General features: G+C 38.7%; 10 protein-coding genes across 10 annotated transcripts; 5 read left to right on the forward strand and 5 right to left on the reverse strand.

Moving 5' to 3' along the window:
- Nucleotides 1-179: 179 nt before the first annotated feature.
- Nucleotides 180-2,096, forward strand: VPS5 (sorting nexin 1; the record flags this gene model as incomplete). The annotated part of the gene is made up of 1 exon (XM_449222.1): nt 180-2,096. The coding sequence occupies one exon, from the start codon at nt 180-182 to the stop codon at nt 2,094-2,096; it is 1,917 nt and encodes a 638-aa protein (XP_449222.1).
- Nucleotides 2,097-2,287: 191 nt separating this feature from the next.
- GYP1 (GTPase-activating protein GYP1) lies at nt 2,288-4,216 on the reverse strand (the record flags this gene model as incomplete). Its single annotated transcript, XM_449223.1, has 1 exon — nt 2,288-4,216. The coding sequence occupies one exon, from the start codon at nt 4,214-4,216 to the stop codon at nt 2,288-2,290; it is 1,929 nt and encodes a 642-aa protein (XP_449223.1).
- A 745-nt stretch (nt 4,217-4,961) lies between these two features.
- Nucleotides 4,962-6,011, reverse strand: RPF2 (rRNA-binding ribosome biosynthesis protein RPF2; the record flags this gene model as incomplete). Its single annotated transcript, XM_449224.1, has 1 exon — nt 4,962-6,011. The coding sequence occupies one exon, from the start codon at nt 6,009-6,011 to the stop codon at nt 4,962-4,964; it is 1,050 nt and encodes a 349-aa protein (XP_449224.1).
- A 422-nt stretch (nt 6,012-6,433) lies between these two features.
- Nucleotides 6,434-7,567, reverse strand: PAN5 (2-dehydropantoate 2-reductase PAN5; the record flags this gene model as incomplete). The annotated part of the gene is made up of 1 exon (XM_449225.1): nt 6,434-7,567. One exon carries the CDS (start codon nt 7,565-7,567, stop codon nt 6,434-6,436), a length of 1,134 nt encoding a protein of 377 aa, XP_449225.1.
- Nucleotides 7,568-8,148: 581 nt separating this feature from the next.
- Nucleotides 8,149-9,759, reverse strand: SSZ1 (ribosome-associated complex protein SSZ1; the record flags this gene model as incomplete). Its single annotated transcript, XM_449226.1, has 1 exon — nt 8,149-9,759. One exon carries the CDS (start codon nt 9,757-9,759, stop codon nt 8,149-8,151), a length of 1,611 nt encoding a protein of 536 aa, XP_449226.1.
- Nucleotides 9,760-11,544: 1,785 nt separating this feature from the next.
- Nucleotides 11,545-14,841, forward strand: GVI51_L10527 (uncharacterized protein; the record flags this gene model as incomplete). The annotated part of the gene is made up of 1 exon (XM_449227.1): nt 11,545-14,841. The coding sequence occupies one exon, from the start codon at nt 11,545-11,547 to the stop codon at nt 14,839-14,841; it is 3,297 nt and encodes a 1,098-aa protein (XP_449227.1).
- Nucleotides 14,842-15,102: 261 nt separating this feature from the next.
- VTI1 (v-SNARE protein VTI1) lies at nt 15,103-15,780 on the reverse strand (the record flags this gene model as incomplete). Its single annotated transcript, XM_449228.1, has 1 exon — nt 15,103-15,780. The coding sequence occupies one exon, from the start codon at nt 15,778-15,780 to the stop codon at nt 15,103-15,105; it is 678 nt and encodes a 225-aa protein (XP_449228.1).
- Nucleotides 15,781-16,162: 382 nt separating this feature from the next.
- CIK1 (Cik1p) lies at nt 16,163-17,770 on the forward strand (the record flags this gene model as incomplete). The annotated part of the gene is made up of 1 exon (XM_449229.2): nt 16,163-17,770. One exon carries the CDS (start codon nt 16,163-16,165, stop codon nt 17,768-17,770), a length of 1,608 nt encoding a protein of 535 aa, XP_449229.2.
- A 1,774-nt stretch (nt 17,771-19,544) lies between these two features.
- CLN1 (cyclin CLN1) lies at nt 19,545-20,975 on the forward strand (the record flags this gene model as incomplete). The annotated part of the gene is made up of 1 exon (XM_449230.1): nt 19,545-20,975. The coding sequence occupies one exon, from the start codon at nt 19,545-19,547 to the stop codon at nt 20,973-20,975; it is 1,431 nt and encodes a 476-aa protein (XP_449230.1).
- Nucleotides 20,976-21,726: 751 nt separating this feature from the next.
- Nucleotides 21,727-22,518, forward strand: ROT1 (Rot1p; the record flags this gene model as incomplete). The annotated part of the gene is made up of 1 exon (XM_449231.1): nt 21,727-22,518. The coding sequence occupies one exon, from the start codon at nt 21,727-21,729 to the stop codon at nt 22,516-22,518; it is 792 nt and encodes a 263-aa protein (XP_449231.1).
- Between the last annotated feature and the right edge of the window lie 76 nt (nt 22,519-22,594).

Consider the following 22,594-nt stretch of genomic DNA (forward strand, 5'->3'; position numbering starts at 1 on the left):
CTAACATGGACCAGGATGTTCAGCTTTAATTCTGACCCATCACCAATTGAGCTAACGATAGTTGACCAAAAACCTGAAACAGAGATACACTGGGTTTTTCGAATAAGTTGCAGAGCGTTTCAGAAGCGAAAGGATTCGAGAATAGAGGAAGCTGCTGTGGTTACCAACGCTTTGCAAGAATGGATTACGAGGACGATTTGAGTGCCCCAGTTTGGGATGATCTGAATCCTCTGGCAGAGGCTGACACAGTTGAAGAAACAGCTCTGTCTGAGGAAGAAATTGAGGAACAAAGTGAAGACTCGGATGGTGAAGAGGAAGTTCAGGTGGACTCTACGAGCGGTGGCTGGGGTGATAACAATGAAACGAAGAAGGAGTTGCTCAACGATTTGGCCCCAATGGAGGATCCGTTGTCTGGTTTACTCAATGAGTCGCCCAGCAAGCGTGGAACAACACCAGGGGCGCTTTTTGAGAGCCAAACTGCGCCTTTGATATCAATAAATGAGGATGATCTCAGCGCGTCGAGCTATACAGCGGCAAAGGGTCACAGTACCCCTAGGAAACTGTTTGACTCTTCGAGAATCAGAAGAAATATTAAAGTACCCTTGAACAGTGACGGGAATAGTGCGAAATCGGAGAGCTCACATTCAGTAATAGACCCATTGGGACAGGCTGAAAAAGATAGAGAATTTGTTGATGAACCACTCGACGATAGAGTTACAAATTCACAGCATGCTAACAGAAGTATATTTGAACAAGTCGAAAGTCCACTATATCACATATCTCCCAAGAAAAAGGCAATGGACACCAATACCGATATAACACCAACGGAAAGCGTGCATAATAAAACTGAGGAGGCAAGCCAACAGGACATCGAGGATGAACCAGTCATAAGTCATTTCCAGATTGAAGTTACAGACCCTATAAAAGTTGGAGAATTGACATCTAGCCATATCAAATACACAGTCAATGCCGAGTCTGAGCTTTTAAGCCCTAACCAGAATCAAGTAAGCAGAAGATATAGGGACTTCAGGTGGCTGTACAGACAACTACAAAATAACCACTGGGGGAAAGTGATACCGCCTCCACCGGAAAAGCAAACCGTGGGCACTTTTCAACCGGAGTTTGTGGAAACAAGGAGACTACAGTTACAAACCATGCTACGACGTATAGCAAATGATTCCGATCTACAGCGGGATGAGCACTTCCATATGTTCTTAACTTCTGATAATTTTGCAGAGGATTCTAAGCGTGTATCCTATGAAACTGGATCAAATGCCAACAACGACAACAACGATATATCTGAGGTACACATCAGTGAAATCCAGTTGCTGGGACCAGAGGAAGGCGCGTTTGTGATAAAGAATGGTGGGCTTGATAGCGAATACAAGAAAGGTTTCATGAATATCTCTTTCTCATCCATTCCCAAATATAATGAACCAGACAAGTTTTTCGTTGACGAACTAGACCGAATCACAGATCTAGAGAATCAACTGAAAAAGATGCTGAAAGCTGTAGAATCGATAGAGGAGCAACGCAGAGAACTTTCCAGCTATACATATGATCTAGCAAGCTTAATCGAAAGCTTGGGTGCTTTAGATGTAACTAAAGGTAGCACCAAGCTATGCTATGAGTTAGCTGAAACACAGAAAAGAGTAAAGGAATCTCTCGAAAGAGACGCTTTACAAGAAGCAATTACGATGGGCGCTACACTTGATGAGTATGTAAGATCATTAGCAAGTCTTAGATCGATATTCTACCAGAGAGCTAAGCTGGGATACTATCTAGTAATTGTTGAAAATGATTTCCAAAAGAAAAAACAAGATGTGGAGAAAATGTGTCATAACAATAAACAACCTGCAAACAAAGAAAGATTTCTGGCTGCAAGAGATAGCGTAAAGAATATCGAGAGAAGAGCAATAACCGTCAAGAAGGCATGGCATGATATTGGGGAGAAAATCAAAAAAGAAGTTTCAAGTTTTGATCGTTCTAAAATGGAAGAATTTAGAAATTGTATGGAAATAACACTTGAATCCGCGATCGAATCTCAAAAGGAATCCATCGAGTTATGGGAAACGATGTATCATGAAAATTTGTAAATAGAACGTACTGCAAATATACGATGCTTCATAAGTAACCACTAACCTTCTATAGACAAACTTAATACTAAGGTATTCTCATTATTAAAATGTGGCATATCTTATTATGAAAACATTATGGTAGTCTGTAATGTTGATATACATAAGTCTTATTTAAAAATAATCTGAAAACTATAGCAACGTAGTTCATGCTAGAGCCAATGAGAGGTAGCATCTTTGTACAATGATTGCCAAATATATGCCTCACTCAAAAGCATCTCTATTTCATTTTCATCCCAATCCTTGGTAGGTGGATTCTGTAAGAATGTGATTATTTCTTGAAAATCCATTGCAAGTAACTGGTCACTCCACTTTACTAAGAATGCTGCACAAACGAAAACATGAAATTCATTCAGAGATGACTGCGAAAGCTTAGTTGATTCAGCGCTTTTCATCGATGCTGACGGTGAATTAAACTCCTTTACAGGCGTTGTGAATGTTGAAACTCTGGGCTCCGTAGGCGTTCTTGGAGGACCATATTCAGCCTTATGTGAATAGGTTGCTGATGATTCGGATGAAGTTTCTGCTAGATAAGTATCCCACATACGAATTACAGCACTCATTTGAAATTCTCTCATTAGTAAACAATTCATCCATCTAAATGAGAATTGAATAAATTCAACGTGTTCATCTTGAAAGTGACTATACAGATCACCATCAATCCTCTTCACTAATTGGCTCAGGTTCTTCACCTGATTCAAAATACCCGGTTGACCTTGAATATAGTTATCTGTTATTTGTTCTAGTAGCTTAGTTAAGCACCAAAATGTATCTGCTTCCACATCTTCTATCTGTTCTGGTGTCATATAATCGAGTGGATCCGTAGATTCCACATCTTCTATCTTTGAAGGGCTCAAATACTCTGTAAGGAATGTCTGGTAAAAAGGTGTCGCCAAGTCATTGATACCTTGGACATATCCACTTGCAGGATGCCTAATAGCCCAAAGATATAGAATTCGCTGTAAACTTTGCTGTACAGTTTTAAATTGATACAATGGAATATGAGGGTTTGTTCTCGGTATATCTATTTCAATCTGATGCCATGTTGGTTCGTCCCTAGCATGTTTATCAGAAAATGTATGTGCCAAACTATCCTTGTATTCTTTTCGCTTATTATTAAGTAAATTTTCCTGTCTCTTGATATTCGCCGGCAAATATCCAATTAATAATTTCCATACAACAGGCCTATGGCACTTTGGTATACCGTTCCAGCTAACTTGCCTTAATTCTTGAAGATTTATAATACTTTTATCTTTTAGTATAGAATCAAATTTTGCAATTCTTTTAATAATGGCATTTAGGTGTTGCACTTCCTTTGTATCCTCAAGCTCCTTTTGAGTTCGCAAATGATCTGTCTCTGATCTTTTCAATTGTGGTAGTTGTGGGTATGACAAAGAATTTGATCCAACCTTTGTAGTTGTATTTGTCGCAACTGAAGAAGAAGTGGAAACCCTTGAGAGAGTATTACTTTCAGATGCTTTTCTTGATATTTTCGCTCCGTACCCACCATTAACCATGGTAGGTATTGGTGAATTATAGTCATCAATTACAGCACTCCAATCTTCATCCAGATCTCTAAAATACTTAGCTGGCTTCTTAACATCATGACCAGAGGCTCTTCTTGAGGTGGAGCCTCCGTTACCGTGTGAATTATACTTATGAAGACCAAGCCCACTATTTGCCCTAGGACTCTCTAAAACTGATGAAGAACTCATTGATAGCGGATTGACATATCTTAGAGGAGAATATGATGAAGAAGTACGTCTCGAAGATATTTGTTTCTTTGAATAAGCCTCAATATTACCGTCAGCCACTTTATAAAACCCCATATTTGATAGTGAATCACTGGAAGTCCTAGAACCATAGGCCTTAGCACTAGCTGCTGTGTTTGTAGTTGGGGAACTACTTAATACCGGTGTCGATGGTGACGATGGTAAACTTGAAGTTCGTTTAGATGACGATGGTGAAGAAGAAATTTTCCAAGACTTCATCAGACTCGTAACCAAAGAAGATGAGCTCTCATGGTTGGAGCTAGACCGTTCCTTCTCATACATATGCTTAGATCCAGTTCTTACCACCATTGTGTCCCACCTACTCGTCTGATACAAAGGACTGTGTAATTACGTCTTCCCTACCTTATAAATACCGGAGAGCAATTCAAATGTAGTTACAATCAGTTTAGCTTTTTAGACTACTATAGATATTTGCTGAATATCAATTGCTCACACCAAATAGTAGCCACAATACTGTCTCAATTCAAAATTAGATTGCTATTCTGCTTGTCTCTAACTTATCCTTCAATCCAAAGAAACTCAAATCCCTGCAAAACTGAACAGTAAACGAGAAAGGCAATTATTGGTCTTCTAACAGCTTCCAATTTAAATAGTCTGTGGCGCCTACCCTATTGCAATAGAAATAGCTGATGCTATTCAATCCAAACCTCCTGAGCAATATTATGATGCTCAGTCTAATTGATCTTTAAACGGGCAGCTCTGACTGTTATGACGTCTTCACATGCCGAAAGAATGCATCGTATAACACTATACATATAAATGATAGTTTTTTGATAGACGTCTATAGCAATAGAGATAAGCCTTTTAAAATGGTAGATAGCCTATACAATCTTTGCCGACTTACCTAAATTTTTATAAAATCAGCAGTCCACATTACGATTAGTTGTTAATATGATCTTGTTGTAATGATATATGGTACAGAGGGAAAATATATAGGTAGAAAGTCTCTAAATATGAAGTAAAATTTAAGTAAACAAAATAAAATGGAGGGGAATATAATGCTCTTGTTTGTAAGTGTGTATTGAGAATACACTTATGCTCTTCTTTGTTTTTTACTAGCTGGTTGATTCTCGTCAATCTCATCAGCAGTGACAAAGTCCTCGCCGAAAGTATCTTCATGTTCGGACATGCTACCTTGCAAGTCCTCTTCACTGTCATTCAAGTAATCTTCTTCATCGTCATCTACTTGGTCAAACTTGGACTTTAGACCCTTCATTTTTCTGGTTTGCAATTTGTTCAAGTCTTGCTTACCCATGTGGATTCTACCCAGCTTGTCACCCATTGTGTCAATTTCAACATTCTTCTTAGTCTTAACATCGAGTTGCTTAGCACGCTTGTGAGCTTCTTTCTCCATCTCTGGAGATGGAGTGCGTACCCTACCAATCTTAAAATCTAGACGTGGTCCAACCTCATCCAACTCGACACGGGGTAGAGTCTTACCACCTTGTTCACTCTTGTACGTTCTCAATTTGTAAACTCTGAATAGCACGTTGGGCAATGGCTCACCTTCTTGAAAATCACCTTGGATACTTATAGAGATGACATGTTGCAAACCAGCAACATCCTGGAGATCAGTAGTCTGGCCTCTGAAGAAGTCTAGGAACAAAGACTTAATTTGTTTGTAGACAGGATGAGTCTCAAACGCAGAACCTTGGAAACTGAACATTGGCTTTAGACCAACGGTAAAGGTTCTCTTTCTGAAATCGTTCAAAAGTTTGTAATTTTCAGCGATCAACAGCTCAATCATGTCGTATATCTTATAACCAAAAGTACGGACAAATGTTAAGTTATTCTTACGCTTCTTAGAACTTGTTGATAGCACAAGTAAAGAGGCATCGTTCTTTTCACTGAAAAATTCCAATGGCTCAGGATCTTCAAAAGGATGTATATCATTCTTCTTGTTGAACCTTTTAATATCTGGCTTCTTCAATGCACTAAGATCAACCATGACATCGTGCAACAGCTTGTTAGAGGTCTGACCAGGGACAAACAGGGCCTGCTTTGTATTCTCAACTAACTTCGACTCTCTCTTCTCCAAAGCCCTCTTGGCTCTGGCGTTCTTAGGTTTAACTGTTCTAATCATCCTACTATAGCTCTGATTATTTCCACTGAGAGTAGTACAAGAAACAATGATAAATTAGTTAACAAACCTGAGCTTTTAATATGCTCATCACATTCACTCACTATAAGAGTGAAACTCTCTTTGCGATGCTCATCGCAAAAATTTTCTGCAGAAGAAAACAAGTGATCTGTATACTGTATCGTTATATGTGATCACATATTTTCAGGCTAATAGTATTGATGGTGCCTTAAAGAGAGAGGTAGCTTTACCAATTTGTCCGTACTGTTAGAACTTTCATCAGTATGCTGATAAATAATTATGTTTATATAAAAAACTGTTCTGTCTTTAATGTTTGTTATATGATACTTTTGAGTTTCTCTATGCGTTTATCGTTAGTGTCTATCAAAATAATTCTACCAAAAAAAAATAACGAATGAATTCATCTATTTTCTCCAGTCACCTTTTTCTGCTCTTGTCTTATTTAGACCTGATCTCAGATTCACCAGTTCAGTGATAGTCTTGTTCACTTTACAAGCATTAGGTCCCAAGTTGTGTGTCTGTGCCAATTGCACAATGTAACCGTTAATATAATTGATCTCTGTTTCTCTCAAATAGAGAGTGTCTTGTCTCATAGAAGTACTGTTCTTTGCGTTTAAATCACAACCAACCCTTATTATATCCTTTACTAATTGTTTTGGTTCCAATGTATCATTTACAGACAGACTTGGATACTCAGTTTTACCTTTGTAAGTCTCTTCATAGTCAAATAATGGTTTATATGCGACTCTTAGTACATCCAGACATTCATCAACAATAGACTTAAATACTGGTGGGCAATCATCTATCATTTCTCCATTAACACAGTCGACAATGGCTGTGACAGGGTTCATACATGCGTTAACTAAGAACTTGTGCAATTGCCCTAGAAGAAGTTCTTGGTAGGACATGTGTTCAATCCCAAACTCCTTAGCTAGTATTTTCTGAGTTAAAAGACCAATCAGTTCGTTCTGTTCATCATTTTGAACAGACTGCGAGGTTTGGATCATCTCATTATCGGTCCATGGCAATCTTGCAATCTTCATACCAACCCAGCCAGCATGGTTGTAAATGAAACCCTCATCCTGAAATATACCATGCGAGATAACACCTTGGAATAGATGTGGTCTCTGGCTACTGTTCTTGAAAATATCATCTCTCAACACTTCCAACACACCGAGACCATTTTGAATTAAGATAATATTGGTGTTGGAGTCAATATATGGCAAATATGGCGAGATGGCCTCCTTTGTTTGGTATGTCTTGGTAGTGACTATCAAGTTAGATATCTTACCACCTGGGAACGTAGTAGGACATTCACTATTCTCGATCTTATACTTGTACACCGGGGTGTTTTCCTCATATAACTTACGGATTCCAAAAGTGCTCTTGCAATCATTTCTAAAATAATCAAGCTTGGCTTGAGATCTGAAAAGAGGTACCAAAGAAACGTTCGTGAATCTCAGAAGATCAACAGCTAAAACGGTACCAACAGCACCAAGTCCGACAATATGAACAACGGGTCTTACAGCAGCGGTCATCTCGATTTCTTTCTAGAATGTCTGGATTGTCTAGTTGTACAATTAGAGTTTATCCATCGGCATAGAATATCTTAAACAAATATCTCACTCGAGAAAATGAAAACTTTAATAAAGAATACTCTCTCTGACTAACACTTTTTGTTGGGTTCGTTACATATTTTTTTTTCGGGCTTCCGGTCACACAGTTAGAAATGATGACTTATAAGTCATAACTGTGAAGAACGCAAATTCCACCGCAATGTTATTCTGTGCTCAATACTGTCAAGTCGTTCAAATTAGTGCACCAATGGGCATAGCATTGTACATTCAGTAAACACATTACAATACCAACTAAATAGATACTATTTAAAAGTAAGAAAATTAAGAAACGGACAATAAGAAAAAATTATGAAAAGTAAGTTACTATATTTATTGTAATGTTTGTAATTTAAGGTGTATCTACCCGTATTAATTACCAGGAAAATATTGATGTATAAAATGCCAAAGTATTATTTTAACCCTTTTATTTGTTGTTATGATGATTCTAATAATATTCTTTATAATTGTTTTGTGAAGTGAATTTTAACAAGAAAGTATTCAAATTACAATTCACCCTTCACGACAGTAGTGCTCTTTAGGTCTCTGGCACTTACTCTCAATACACCATCCTTGTTGACATTGAAGGTGATTTCAGCACCATTCTTGACGTCTTTCAAACCTAGCTCCATCAGCTTTGTGCTCAAAGTGTAAAGCTTTTCTCTGATAACTTCTGGCTCATCATCTGACCATTCTTCACTGTCTTCTTCATCTTCTTCCTTGGCTTCAGGTTCGACAGTCTTTTCTTGAATGTGATGTTCACCTTCGTAGACACCTACCAATAGGTCACCCTTAGCATTCTTCAAAGTAATCTTCTTTTGGACTGGGTATGAGGTTTCTGGAAGTAGGACTGGGTGGAATTCACCGTGGGCACCAATTAGACCAATAGCCTTTGGCAAGTGTGGAGTGTTAACAACGATAGGTTGTAGAGCTTCAGCTAGTTCTTCATTGTCGTAGTTAGAAACTAGACCGGCTTGTAGGGCGGCACCAGAAGAGGCCAATTCGTTTGGATTGTTAGAAGCGTTCTCGTTTTGTGGACCTAGAATTTCAACGGATTCTGGGAAGATGAACTCCAAGTTGGTGGTCAACTTTGGAGTGAAGGAAACACCACCAGACAATAGGACGGCTTGGATATCTAGAGGATCTAGTTCAGCCTTGGCGATGACGTTTTCGATGAAGGATGTGAACTGGGAGAAGACCTTGTTGGCGACAAGTTCGTATCTCATTCTGTTAATGGAGGTGTGATAGTCGAAACCATCAGCCAAAGAGTCAATGGAGATGGTAGCGGTGGTAGCGTTAGACAAGGTCTTCTTAGTAACCATGGCGTTAGCTCTTAGCTTGGCCAAAGATCTGGCGTTCTTGGTTGGGTTACACTTGTTGGTCTTTTCGAAGTCCTTGGCGAAGTACTCGATCAACTCGGCGTCAAGGTTGTCACCACCTAGGTGTTGGTCGTGGGCAGTAGCCAAGATTGTGAAGATACCGTTACGGATGGCAATAACGGCAGCGTCTGATCTCACACCACCGAAGTCAGCAACGACAACGTTGACGTCTTCCTTGAATGGGTACTTCTCGACATGGGCTAAAAGAGCAGCGGATGGCTCGTTGATGAATTGGACGATCTCCAGACCAACTTGAGCAGCAGAGGCCTTCAAGGCAGCTTTTTGCTCGTCAGTGAAGTCACTGGAGACAGTAAGCACAGCTTGCTTAACGGAGGAACCAATGTAATCTTCAGCAGCCAACTTAAGTCTGTTCAAGTGTCTGGAGACAACTTCGTCAACAGTCAGCTTCTCCTCAACATCACCTCTGGAAACAACGAAACCAGCCTTACCATCAATCTCAACCACTGGGGCACCAGCAGCACATCTGGAAGCATCACATTGAGAGAATGGCAAACCGATGAAGTCACGGAAGTTGATTATAGTGTTCTTTGGGTTTCTAACCAATTGCTGCAAAGCTTGACCACCGTGGTACTCATCCTCACCAACGTAGGACAACACAGATGGAATAGCACGCTCACCATCTGGGTTAGCAATCACATCAACATCGTTCTTTGGGTTGATGTACGCAATAGAAGAAGAAGTGTTACCGAAGGAAATACCAATCACTGGAGAGGACATGGCTTATAATGTAGGGTATGTTTGGCTCTTATTTTTTTTTTTCCTCTTTCCTTATCTCTTCGAGAATTCCAGAATACACAATAGATATATATCAAAAATACACCAACAACCACCCCAAAAGCAATGACTTTGCTAGCCAACCTCTCTATTACCCAGGCTCTTCCCTCCATTTGATGCTCATCGCAAGAAATTTTTCTTTCGCCCAAAAATTTTTCACTTTTTCGTGTGAAACTAGAAACCATGTGCATACACGTCAAAAGGTATATATAGCCGCCGAGAAATGGTTTTCTTTTTCTTTCTTTTTTCTCTCTCTCTCTTGGCTTTTCCCTTCCACTGTTTTGTTGTTTTGTGTCAGTCAGATCTCCAGATCTCACGTTTTTCTCAAAAAGGAAATTGTAGTGGGCGGCTAAAATTAGGGGGGGAGGGAGGGTGGCGGTCAAGATAGCCGCCAAGTAGCCAAGGTCAGGGGCAAAAAAAAAAGTATAAATAGCGGGTGGAACGGGAAAAAAGTCCCATTGGAACTACTCTTTGGTCTACGGGTGTCATCTTGTGTCAATATTAGTTACGGTGTATTGTGTTACACTACGCACTTAAAAGTGAGTATCTCGTTATTTTTTTTAACAAGATGGGCAGCATTTTCATTAAGAGTGCAGTGTTTGCTTTTATTAACTTGATTAGAGAAAAAGTATGGATGACCAAAACGTGCTTATTATTTGATCCATGAAACTATTGTTCGATCCATGAAACTTGTTTATTTGATCCATGTAATATGCACATTATAACACATGATAAGGAAACAGCAAGAACCAACATTTCAAATCTAATGTTATTAAAGCTGCAATGTTTTACCGGATGCCATGAATTTGTATGTGCAAAGACGTCTTTTGCGAGCTCTGTTGTCTTTCCGTACTACACGTAAATGATTTTGTGAAGGAAGCGATGCATTACTGAAAACTGTCGGGGAAAAGGACAAACGTTGGTAGAGATCGTTCACGAAGAAAAGCTGAGTCAGATTAACATAGAAAGTCACTGAGGGAGTGAAGGGAGAGGAAAGGAGGGGGGTGGTGGACAAGTTCTTTTTGGTTTTCCTCCCTCTCACAATTCAAGCTTTCAAGAAAGAAATAAATGCGGGAGTATGAAGAAAGAGGAGGGCGGAGAGATGGGACAGCAGCTTTTCAAAGGGGGTAGAAGGGATTTTAAGACTAAGGGAAAAGAACATTCAAAATGTGCTTAATCACAAGAAAAAGGGATGTTGAAAAAAAAAAAAAAAATAAGTGAAACTTCCAATTCAAAGCTACAAGTGAATCACTGCCAGAACCAAAAAAAAAAATTGTTAAGCTCAAGACCAGCAGCATCAACAGACAAAAGGGCCAAAAGACGGTAAAAGAGTCTCAATTGAGAATTGGGCTTAGGTTATGGAAACCTTTACAATTATGTTTATTTACAGTAAAACCATGCAGGCTACCTCAACACTAACCATTTATGCAAGTCTGAGTTTGATTAGCAATTTGCGTACGATTCTCGAGAGAAGGGGGGGAAGGCTAGTGTAAGTTCATCTATAATTTACGATGGCAAAAAACATATTATCTCTCATCTAAGATTTCATGATGTCCACACTTCATTGTTATCTTCTCCCTTTTTCGATTTGAACTGCTTTATCTTTTCTTAATATATAAGAATCCTTATTAATTTAAATTTTTGGTAATATCAAAATACAAGTCTACTCAACAAGGCAACAGTAATAATATCTCAACCGCAAGAAATAGAATAGGAATTCATTGAAAGATGAACCGCTTGAGAGATGAATTTGTCGACTCCACAATGGAGGAGAAAAGACTTCATGAGAATAAGAACCGTGAGAAATACTGGTATAGATGGGGTCCATATCTAAGTGAAAGAGCTTGGGCCACAGTGCGTGAAGACTATTCTTTCAATGGTGATGCTTGGTCGAACTTCCCATTTGAACATGCCAATGCCCGTGTCTTTAGATGGGGTGAGGATGGTTTATTTGGTGTTAGTGACAACAAACAACTCGTTTGTATGAATCTTGCGCTTTGGAATGGTAAAGATGAGAGATTAAAGGAAAGACTGTTCGGTCTAACTGGACCCCAAGGTAATCATGGTGAAGATTGTAAGGAATTGTATTACTACTTAGATAACACTCCTTCTCATTCTTACATGAAGGCCTTATACAAATATCCTTTCAAGAAAGAATTTCCATACAAAGAACTTGTAGAAAAGAATGCTGAAAGAGGTTACAAGGATAAAGAGTTTGAGATCTACGAAATCGATGGCCTTTTCCAAGATAAAGAAACTGGGGATAGCCCATACTATGATGTCTTCTTTGAGATGGCCAAAGATGCGGACAATGAAAATGAATTGAACTTCAGAATCACTGTCCATAATCGTAGTAAGACAGATTCAGGTGAGTTATATATTGCTCCACAAGTCTTTTTCAGAAATACTTGGGCATGGGATGCCAAGAGCGAAAAACCAAACTTGTACAAGGATGAAAAATCCGAAAATTTACTACATGTAAATCACAAAAAGTATGGTTCTCGCCAAGTTGTCTTTCAGCCATCGCCTGGTGGGTTTGGTGAAGATGATTCTGAAGATATTGACGATATTGACCCAGTGTTATTGTTTACTGATAATGAGTCGAATCTAGTCAAACTTTTCAATGAAAAGGAAAATCCATCAAAATACACCAAGGATGCCTTTGAAGAATACATTGTAAATGGCAAGAAGGACAGTGTTAATCCAGCTAATGAAGGTACAAAGGCTTGCGCTGTTTACCATTTTAAAAATATACCTGCCGGTGAATATGTAACTGTTAGATATACTTTTACTGATAAACCAGAGAATAAAATCTTTGAAACTGAGGGTATTTCAGTTGTGGATGAAGATCAATTTGACAATGTATTTGATGAAAGAGAAGAAGAAGCAGAGAACTTTTATTGGAGAATCAATCCAGCTCCAGTTAGCGATGAATTGAGAAAGATCCAGAGACAGGCGTTTGCTGGTCTATTGTGGACGAAGCAATTCTATAATTTGACATGGGATGCTTGGTATAATGGTGACAAAAACATTAAGCCACGCCCACCTCCAGATAGAGCCAATGGTAGAAACAAAAACTGGAAGCATATGTATATCGAAGACATTCTGTCTATGCCTGATAAATGGGAGTATCCCTTCTTTGCGTCATGGGATACTGCTTTCCACTGTATTCCCCTGGCCATGATTGATCCTGATTTTGCAAAGAAACAGTTGGACTTGTTAACAAGAGAATGGTATATGCATCCAAATGGTCAAATTCCAGCGTACGAGTGGAACTTCAACGATGTTAACCCACCTGTTCATGCATGGGCTGTTTACCGTGTTTTCAAGATCGAGAGAAATGTTTATAATAGGGAAGATAGGGTGTTTTTGGAGCGTGTATTCCAAAAACTATTGTTGAATTTCACTTGGTGGGTTAATAGAAAGGATGTTGACGGTAAAAATGTCTTTGAAGGTGGTTTCTTAGGATTAGATAATATTGGTGTGTTTAACAGATCAGAGCCCCTACCAACCGGTGGTACACTAGAACAAGCTGATTCAACAGGTTGGATGGCGTTCTATTCTTTACAAATGCTGAATATAGCTTTAGAATTGGCAAAATCCAATCCGGTTTATGAAGATATTGCTTCCAAGTTCTTTGAACACTTCATTTTGATCAGTGATTCCATGTCATTTGATTATGCTTGTGATGTTCATAACGGTGTCGAACAAGTTAGTCAAAACCTATGGAATGAGCAAGATAAATTTTACTATGATGCAATCTCTTGGGGAAACCATAAAGAACAACTACCTATTCGGTCATTAGTTGGATTAATTCCACTTTATGCAACAATGACTCTAGAACCAAATCTGTTAAAACAGTTCCCATCATTCAAGAGAAGAGTTGATTGGTTTGTGGAGAATAGACCTGAAATCTTCGACAGAAATGTTGCATCTATGTCAAAGAGAGGTGTAGGTGAAAGATTACTACTGTCCTTGGTCACCAAAGAACGTCTAGAAGCCATTCTAACAAGAATGTTGGATGAAAGTGAATTCTTATCAGCATACGGTATCAGATCTCTTTCCAAGTATCATGAGAAGCATCCATTTGAAATGGAGGTCAATGGTAATAAATACTGCGTCAGCTATCTTCCAGGTGAATCCGACTCAGGTATGTTTGGTGGTAACTCTAACTGGAGAGGCCCTATCTGGTTCTCTACTAGTTTCTTGATAATTGAGTCACTACAGAGATTCTATTTGTATTACGGCTCTGGATTGAAGGTCGAATGCCCTGTAGGTTCGGGTGATTATCTGAATTTGGCAGAAGTCGCCGAGGAACTGGGTTACCGTATGATTCATCTATTCGTCCCAGACGAAAATGGTGAGCGTGCAATCAACTATGGGGAATACTCCGAATTTTTGTCTAAGGATGAACACTTTAAAGATTATTTGCAATTTTTCGAATACTTTGATGGTGACACCGGTAGAGGGTTAGGTGCATCTCATCAATGTGGTTGGACAGCTTTAGTTGCTAAATGGATCAGTGATGTTGGTGCTTCTTGTGTGAGATTGCCACGTACTCCAAGGTCCTCAGTATCTACAACTGCATCAATTTCATCCACTGAGACTGAAGAAACCGTTCATAAGCTAAAGAGAATGGCTAGAAGGAAGAGTGCGAAGTCACTAGTGAACTTCACTGGTACTGTTCTTGATCTGACTGAGGAAGAGAAACACTTGCATAGAATTGGTGGCACCAGTACTGGATTAACGCCTCGTAGCAGCGTCAGTAGCGTAAAAGCAGCTGAAATAATGAACGAAGAGATCCTGGATAAGATCAAAGATGAAGAAATTGAAGCTCAACAGGCTCTTGAATCCTCGGTCAAGAAAGAAGTTACGGACGACAAAGATGATGTTCCAGAAAATGCTCACAAATATGAAAGCACTATCATGAATAAATTGAAGGAAAAAATGAAAAAGTTAACCATTTTACCTAAAGACGCTAGTGCTCCTTGTTCAGATGAAGAAGATGAATTAGTATGCCATTAATATAGTAAATTTAGAATTACTTTTCTCTAGAAAATAATAAAAGCAATAATAGAAACTTTTTACACATTAATTTTTCTTATATGATGAATAAGTCATCTATATAGACAATGTTTCAAGAGCAGTTAAATTCATTGAAATGTTGCAATCAAAATTTAACGTAGGTGTGTTGTAATAAAGCATTGTAGGACTGTTAGTGTGAACTGAGCAGTTTGAACATAACCTTACTTTTTAATGTATAAAATGGTTTACAAGTACATATATCTACCTGAATTTAGAGAATATTACCAGAATAATCAATAAAATCAATACTGCTATGATCGCATAACTAATAGCTTTATTAGCAATTAATCGCCTACTCATGACTTTCAAGGTCTTGATACTTTTATCAACATATGAGTCAGCTTGAAACAGAGTATCTCTAGCATTTTCCAAAGTTTCTCTCTGTGATCTTAGGTCCATCATTATCTGTGACCCTATTCCTTCTGTCTCGTTGGCTAACCGGCTTGCATCCCTCAATTTATCCCCTGACTTCTGTAAGATGGCATGATTTGACAACAGTTGCTGTCTCTGCTCCTCGCTCATTCCTTCAACGTCTATGTTTCCATTGGCACCACTCCTGGCAGCAGCACCAAATAGTTCATCCTTATCCCGAGTGTCCAGCAGTTTCTGCAATGGCTCTTTCAATTCCTGATTCACCTGAGTTTTCCAGTCTCTTATCTTGGCTTTGTAATTTGCACGTTGCTGCATATCACTGACACTGTTGTTCACTTCCAACGCCATCTGGTCCAGCAGATCGTACAGCTCATCCTTCTGCTCCTCAATTTGCTTCAACGTAGCATTCCGTTCCGGCAAACTCTGCGCACTGGCCTTCACCAGCGCAGCCTTACCTTGGTCCAACGTGGCCTTGAAATCCGACTCGTAGCTAACCAACAAACTCATCACAGCACAAAAATCCAGTTCTTACCTCTTGGCTACTAGTTAAACCATCCACCTAGCGTTTAACCCGTTGATACTTCTTATAAGCCATCACTCCCTCACAGTCAGCTCCACTTTCCTTTATTATCCTCCAAGTCCAATATCCCCCAACACGGAAATCACCATGAACGTTTGTTTGTTTGTATTTCAGAAGTGAAGCAAATTGAAAACAAATCTCATCGCTACGTTAACTAAGGCTATACATATTGCTTAGTATTGGATCGTAGATTCCTTGAGGCTTGAGACAGTTCAGTTTTGTATAAGGTTTGAAACCAGTGTGGCACTTGTAAGATAACTGGAATTAAAGTATTTAAAGCTGGATGAACCAGTGGACTGCAAAGTAATAATGATGGAGTCACGCATACCGACGTTTGGGCGGCCCAACAAGAAGATACGGCTTTCTGGAGGTGAGATGCTGCGAGATGTTACAAATACGCCTGTTATCAGTGGGCGTAGTGCGACTGTGGACGGTGGGAAGCTCGCCTATGGTGATGACAAGCTGATGGAGGAGATCAAGAGGCGGGAGCGGAAGGTGTTACAGGACATCAACAGGCTCAAGAGTGCCGTAGAGGAGATCGATAAGGAGACAGAGAAGATACGAAGCCGACTGCCGGAGCTGGCAGGTAGTTACAGGCAGCTACTGGACAACATAGACAATGAGGATAAGCAGATATTGTGTTTAGAGGAGCAACTGGAGTCCCTGGAGTCACAGTGTAACACCGAAAGGGAGAATCAACGACGTATGGTTGAGAATTTAGAACTGCAGCACTCGATTGATGTAACGAACCATAACACTTCCTTAGATCAGAAAAACTCCGAGAGTAGACACAGCTGGGAGGTCCAGTTGATCGAGCTACAAAACGAACCGGAGACTAAAGATAATGTGGATATTATAAAAGCCATTAAGACGGAACTTGCAGAGTTACAAGTTGAATGGTACGCTATTGAAAAGGAAAACGATAAGAAATGTTCAGAGTACAAACAAGAACTTAGAGAGCAGTTTGAAACTTTTAAGAGAGAAAAAAAATTAAATTTACAAGAGACAGAGAACACTGCAAATTCATCACTCAAAGATGAGAACGAACATAGATCAAAGCTCGAATCTCACAAAGCAACTATCTGTGCCAATGACAGCGAAATTGCTAATTTAAGGGATACCATTGCTGATCGTACATCAACAATATCCCAAATTGATAAATCAATGCTACCTCTTGAGCAGGAATTAAGAGAAGCAAGTTTACAATTCAGGGAAATTGAAAATGATTGCAACCATGTTAATAAAGTATGCGAACATTTGAAGTCTACCAATAGCCTAGTATTCGAAAGATATTTACAAGAGAAAAGAGCAAAAAAAAAGCTTCAGTATGCGATAGAGGAAATCCGCGGTAAAATAAGAAACTTTGCTATTCTGAATTCGGACAGGGTCAAGAACATATTTGATGTCGACATTACTAAAGCTACAATCCGCAATATCAACAACCGTAGAGTATACCAGTTCAATAGGTTGATTGAACGCGCATCCATACTAGAACAACGAAAACTTTGGGAAGAATTCGAAACATATATTGAGATCCAACTGAGAAAACAATGTGATTTTAGCATTTTCATCTGTAACCCAGCAGCCACTGAGTTTCCATTTGTTGATAAACTTGATACATGTATCAGTGAGTCTACTATTACCGATGCGTACACGTATACTAGGACTAAAGATGGATCAACGAACGTTTTCAACTTTAAATCAAAGATTGATGGATCGGAAGTAATCGGCTATTTTATAGAACTTCGTGAAGATATCAGGGACAAATTGGAGAACAAATATAGCCAAACACTCTCCTCAACCATTCCCTGTATAATGCACTTACTGGATATCAGTACTATTTCAATTTCGTTGCAAATATTCCAAACATTCAAAGAGATCAACAATCCAAAGCCCAGCGCCTTAAGGAAAAAGTGATTAAGGCTCATATTTTATCATATCTTATCTTACCTTATCTTATTCTTATCCAATTCTAAAACTGCTTCAGATATTGTTTATCAGCTGGTTTAAGAGTTGGCAACCGCTTTTTTGTTCGGCAGTCTTTGCATACACTACAAGATCACATGCCCTAAAGAAATAATGATATGATTCCCATACGAGTGCGCCTGTAACGGGATCAGTAAGCTCACGAGTGCATACAGCATCTCGAGACCGATACAACACAATACCTGATAAGAATTTAGGATCTCACAGCTCTCCAGAGAGCTATGACTATTTTATGGCTGCATGCTCCACAACGAGACGCGTACTTTCTCTTTTTTTTTCGCCTTTTATGGCAACTTGCCCTTTCGGGATAAGACGCGTCACAAAAAAAAAGTGAGTTGACCAGCCATCCACTTGTCAGCAAGGCAGAATAGCACGCTTTTCTCTGGGTTTCATTGTAGAAATTAAGTCTCTACGAGTATACTTCCTGTTTTCGCAATAATTGTTCTAATCATAGCGCGTTGCACATTAACACGGCAGGCTTTGTTAATGCTTTTCGTTGCCAACTCAGTACGTCTCTTTCTTCGATAGTTCGATTCACTAACGCGATTTGTATGTAAAGGAACGTACTTGGGTTCACTTCCAAAGAACCAAGTTAGAGCTAGTGGCTCTTACCGTTTCTTTCTGTGCGTAACACCATTTTTCGCAGATTATAATATGATTGACGTTTGGTGTTCTTCTTCAATTTTCTGAATGGTACAGCAGTTCAGTTGGAAATCCAAACTAGCATTGTCTTTCCCATACGCAGTTTCTACAGGTTCAACTAGACAATCTTTGACGTCTCTTTCTCTATTCCTCGGTTATTTTGCATCGTTTTCCATTAAACACTTGTAGTACCAAAGATTGCTCACGATTTTCCTGATTTAGGTCTACACAATAAACTAAGTGTCCCTACGCCAAGGCTCGCACAAGTATGAAAAGATGAAATAAGGAAATAATGAAAAAAGAAATGTCTTCCTGCTTTGATTGAATTAGCGTTTCTTACCGTGTGCTAATTGTTGGAGGTGAGAAGCATTCTATGCCTACGTTAAGAATTGGCGTTGACATCTATCCAATTAGGTATTAAATTTCGATTTTTCTCTCTTGAAGGCCTTATTTCGAACTTTGCAATTCGAGTCTTTTGCAGCTTTATTGAATTGGCGTAGGAACTCTACAATTTTTTAGATTCTTCGGGTTGTACTATCTTCATATTTCGCATCTGCCAGTTGCTGATTGTGTGAATAAGGGCCTTTTTGTGGGAAACGGTTTTATTAGTGAGCGCGTACCCTGCGTTTCTAAGTTTTTTTTATCTTCACGATTGATTTTCATCTCTTCCAACTCAGCCCATAGAGGTTATATTTAATGATCTGGGTTTTTATGATTGTATTATAGTTGATGCCTCAATTGATTCTTGTTATGCACTTCAAATAAAAACATCATCAATTATTGTTCAATTCATTCATTCACTCATTTTAATTATATTCACTGACCTATTTCTTGGTTGTGTGCTATTCAGGAAAACTTATATATCTGTGATTATAAGAATCCTCAGTTGTGAAACTATTTACCATAGAAATTTAATTGGTAGTTCAATCATTTATTACAGGTTTAGTAAACTCAGACAACAAATTGCTGGCTCAATAAACAGAGGACAACCTCATATCCTTACCATTACAATCATTTATACAGTTGAAGGAAAACATTAGAATAGAAAAAGCAATAATCAAGAATGTCAAACAGCAACTGCGGACTGAAAGTGACTGCTAAGCAAACATATTACCCAATTGAACTGTCAAACGCTGAACTTTTAACACATTATGAGACAATACAAGAATACCATAACGATATTTCAGAGAATGTTTTAAGAACAGCTGCTAAGTTCAAACCAGATACAAAGATGATAGACATGCAACCTCAGATGAACCCAAATGAGACGCGTTCTACAATGGTTAACTTTTTGTTTGAGTTATCAGTATTGACCAGAGTCACCAATGGTATCTTTTTCCACTCTGTTAGACTATATGATCGTTACTGTTCAAAAAGAGTTATATTAAGAGATCAAGCTAATCTAGTAGCTGGTACCTGTTTGTGGTTAGCAGCAAAGACTTGGGGTGGTTGTAGCCATGTAATTAACAATGTCACTGTTCCAACCGGTGGAAGATTTTATGGTCCAAACCCAAGAGCTAGAGTACCCAGATTATCGGAATTGGTTCATTACTGCGGCGGGTCCGAAGTTTTTGATGAATCAATGTTTATGCAAATGGAAAGACACATTCTTGATACATTGAACTGGGATGTCTATGAAATGAGCATCAACGACTATGTCTTGAATGTTGACGAAAATTGCCTAATTCAATATGAACTTTATGAAGCACAATTGAAGTATAGTAGAGAGATGAAGATGAAACATAACTCTGGCGCCTCCAAGTCAACTATTGATATGACTGAAGACGATGAAGAATATAATGAATTAAGAATGAAAATTGAGTTAATCAATCTCAAGAAATTCTTGATCGATTTGTCTTGTTGGAACTACAAGTTCTTGAAGGCAGAGATGCACGAGTTATGCCAATCAATCTTTGACACCATTAATAGATTTACATCTCAAGATCAAGGTCCGCTATTATCAATACCATCTCTTAACCCAGAAACATCTGAGGAATTAATTAACGTATTTGTGGAAACAATTGTCAACTTACCAGACTCCATCTTCAGAGTGTACAAGGACCAAACAGGTGTTTTTGAGTTTGTAGTTAAAGTCAGGGAATACAATGATGAGATGCAAAGGAAATATCAAGCACCATCTATCATGGATCTATCAAAGAGACTTGCCATCAACACCCAGTACGTGGATATTGAATCAGGCGTTCCATCTCCGGCTTACTCCACGGACACTCTAACACCAATGAGACACTCTAGTGCACAATCCGATAACAGTGTATTCAGTGTTAATCACTTGGGCAATTCTTCGCCATTGACTCCTCACATGCATTCCTTCACGAATTTCAAGAACGACAGTGCGCACTGCAGCTCTACCAGTCTTTCGAGTATACCGAACGACAACAGGGCCAACGCAGGCATGAATAATTATTCAATAGCATCTACAAACAAACCGACTCACATGGACTATGACAACAAGGAAAACCAGTTACCGGTATGACTACATTTCTTATTCTTCCCCTCTCCCTCACTATTTCATTTCAACATCTTTACTATATAACTTTATCTGCATTATTTTAATAATTTATTACTTTATTTCTTTCATTATTTCTCGAAAGTACAAATAATATTAAGCTGTTAAACAGGCGTCCTTGTACTAGATAGTAGAACGGTCCTGGACCCGAACAAGATAGAATACTCGAAACTCAAAACTCGCAAATTCAAAATACAAAATACAAAATACAAAATACAAAACAGGATACATGCATGCTGGGGCCGTTATTACGCACTAAATCATAGATCATATATAACGAAACACGTTCAGCAGGGAATTTTTCTTCAAAAATTTTGTTTTTGGCTGAACCAGCGAGGAACCAACGGAAAAAGCAAGAATAATACGCTTGGAATCAGCAATTTGCTCTACTAATTTGGCGTCCTGGTTGGTACATTTTGATCTAAACTATAAGAAACTGCAAACGTCAGATCCTGTAACATTGCCATATCAAAGCATCTGAGTAATACTGACGCTTTTCTGCCATTTTTTTGCTTTAACATACGTTTTTTTTTGGGAACAAGGAGGCTCATCTGATCAATAAATAGCAAACGAAATATATTGAGTTTTAAAGTTGTTAGGAGGACTATATTAGTGGAACTGTCATAAAAATAAATACTAAAAGGAGTGATTTATTCTTTAAATTGTATTGGAAACGGTGAAATTATAGTATTTATAATAGAAAAGGTAAAAAGCGAACATGGTACGTTCATTATTATTTGCATTACTATCTGTTGCTGGGCTTGTTGCTGGTGATGCCGCTGACTTAGTAGGTACATGGTCTTCCAAGTCTAACCAAGTGTTCACTGGGCCTGGTTTTTACGATCCTATAGACGAGCTACTGATTGAGCCAGCTCTGCCGGGTATCTCTTACTCGTTCACAGAAGACGGTTGGTTTGAAGAGGCATCTTACCAAGTATCCGGTAACCCTAAGAACCCTGCTTGTCCGAAGGCATCTTTAATCTACCAACACGGTAAATTTGAACTACTGGACAATGGTACTTTGATTTTACACCCTATTGAAGTAGATGGAAGACAGCTTTTCAGTGACCCATGTTCTGATAATGGCATTTCAACCTACACCAGATACAACCAAACTGAGGTATTTAAAAGTTTTGAGACTTTCATCGATCCTTACCATGGTGTTTACACTTTACAATTATATCAGTTTAATGGCGCTCCACTGCCACCACTATATTTGGCATATAGACCACCAATGATGCTACCAACAGAGACTTTAAACCCAACTGATGGTAGCACTGGTAGCCATCCAACAGGCTCATCAGAATCAGAATCCCAAGAATCTGATGATACTTCTAAGAGGTCTTTACTGAAGAAGAGATCCTTACGTGAGCATGTCAAGAGAAGTTTGGAGAACAGATATAAAACTAATGCTGTCAAGAAGAGCGATTCCATATTTAACGCTGCTTTTGTATGGTACACTTCATTTTTCTTAGTCGGTGCTGGCTCCCTCATCTTCATTAGCTCTTAAAAATAGAGAAAGAATATCGTAGCGATTTCTTTTATTATTCATTTTTTTGGTGTTTAAAAAATTCATTTCCATGACA

Source organism: Nakaseomyces glabratus, chromosome L, assembly GCF_010111755.1.
Source record: "Nakaseomyces glabratus chromosome L, complete sequence".
Lineage (NCBI taxonomy): Eukaryota > Fungi > Ascomycota > Saccharomycetes > Saccharomycetales > Saccharomycetaceae > Nakaseomyces > Nakaseomyces glabratus.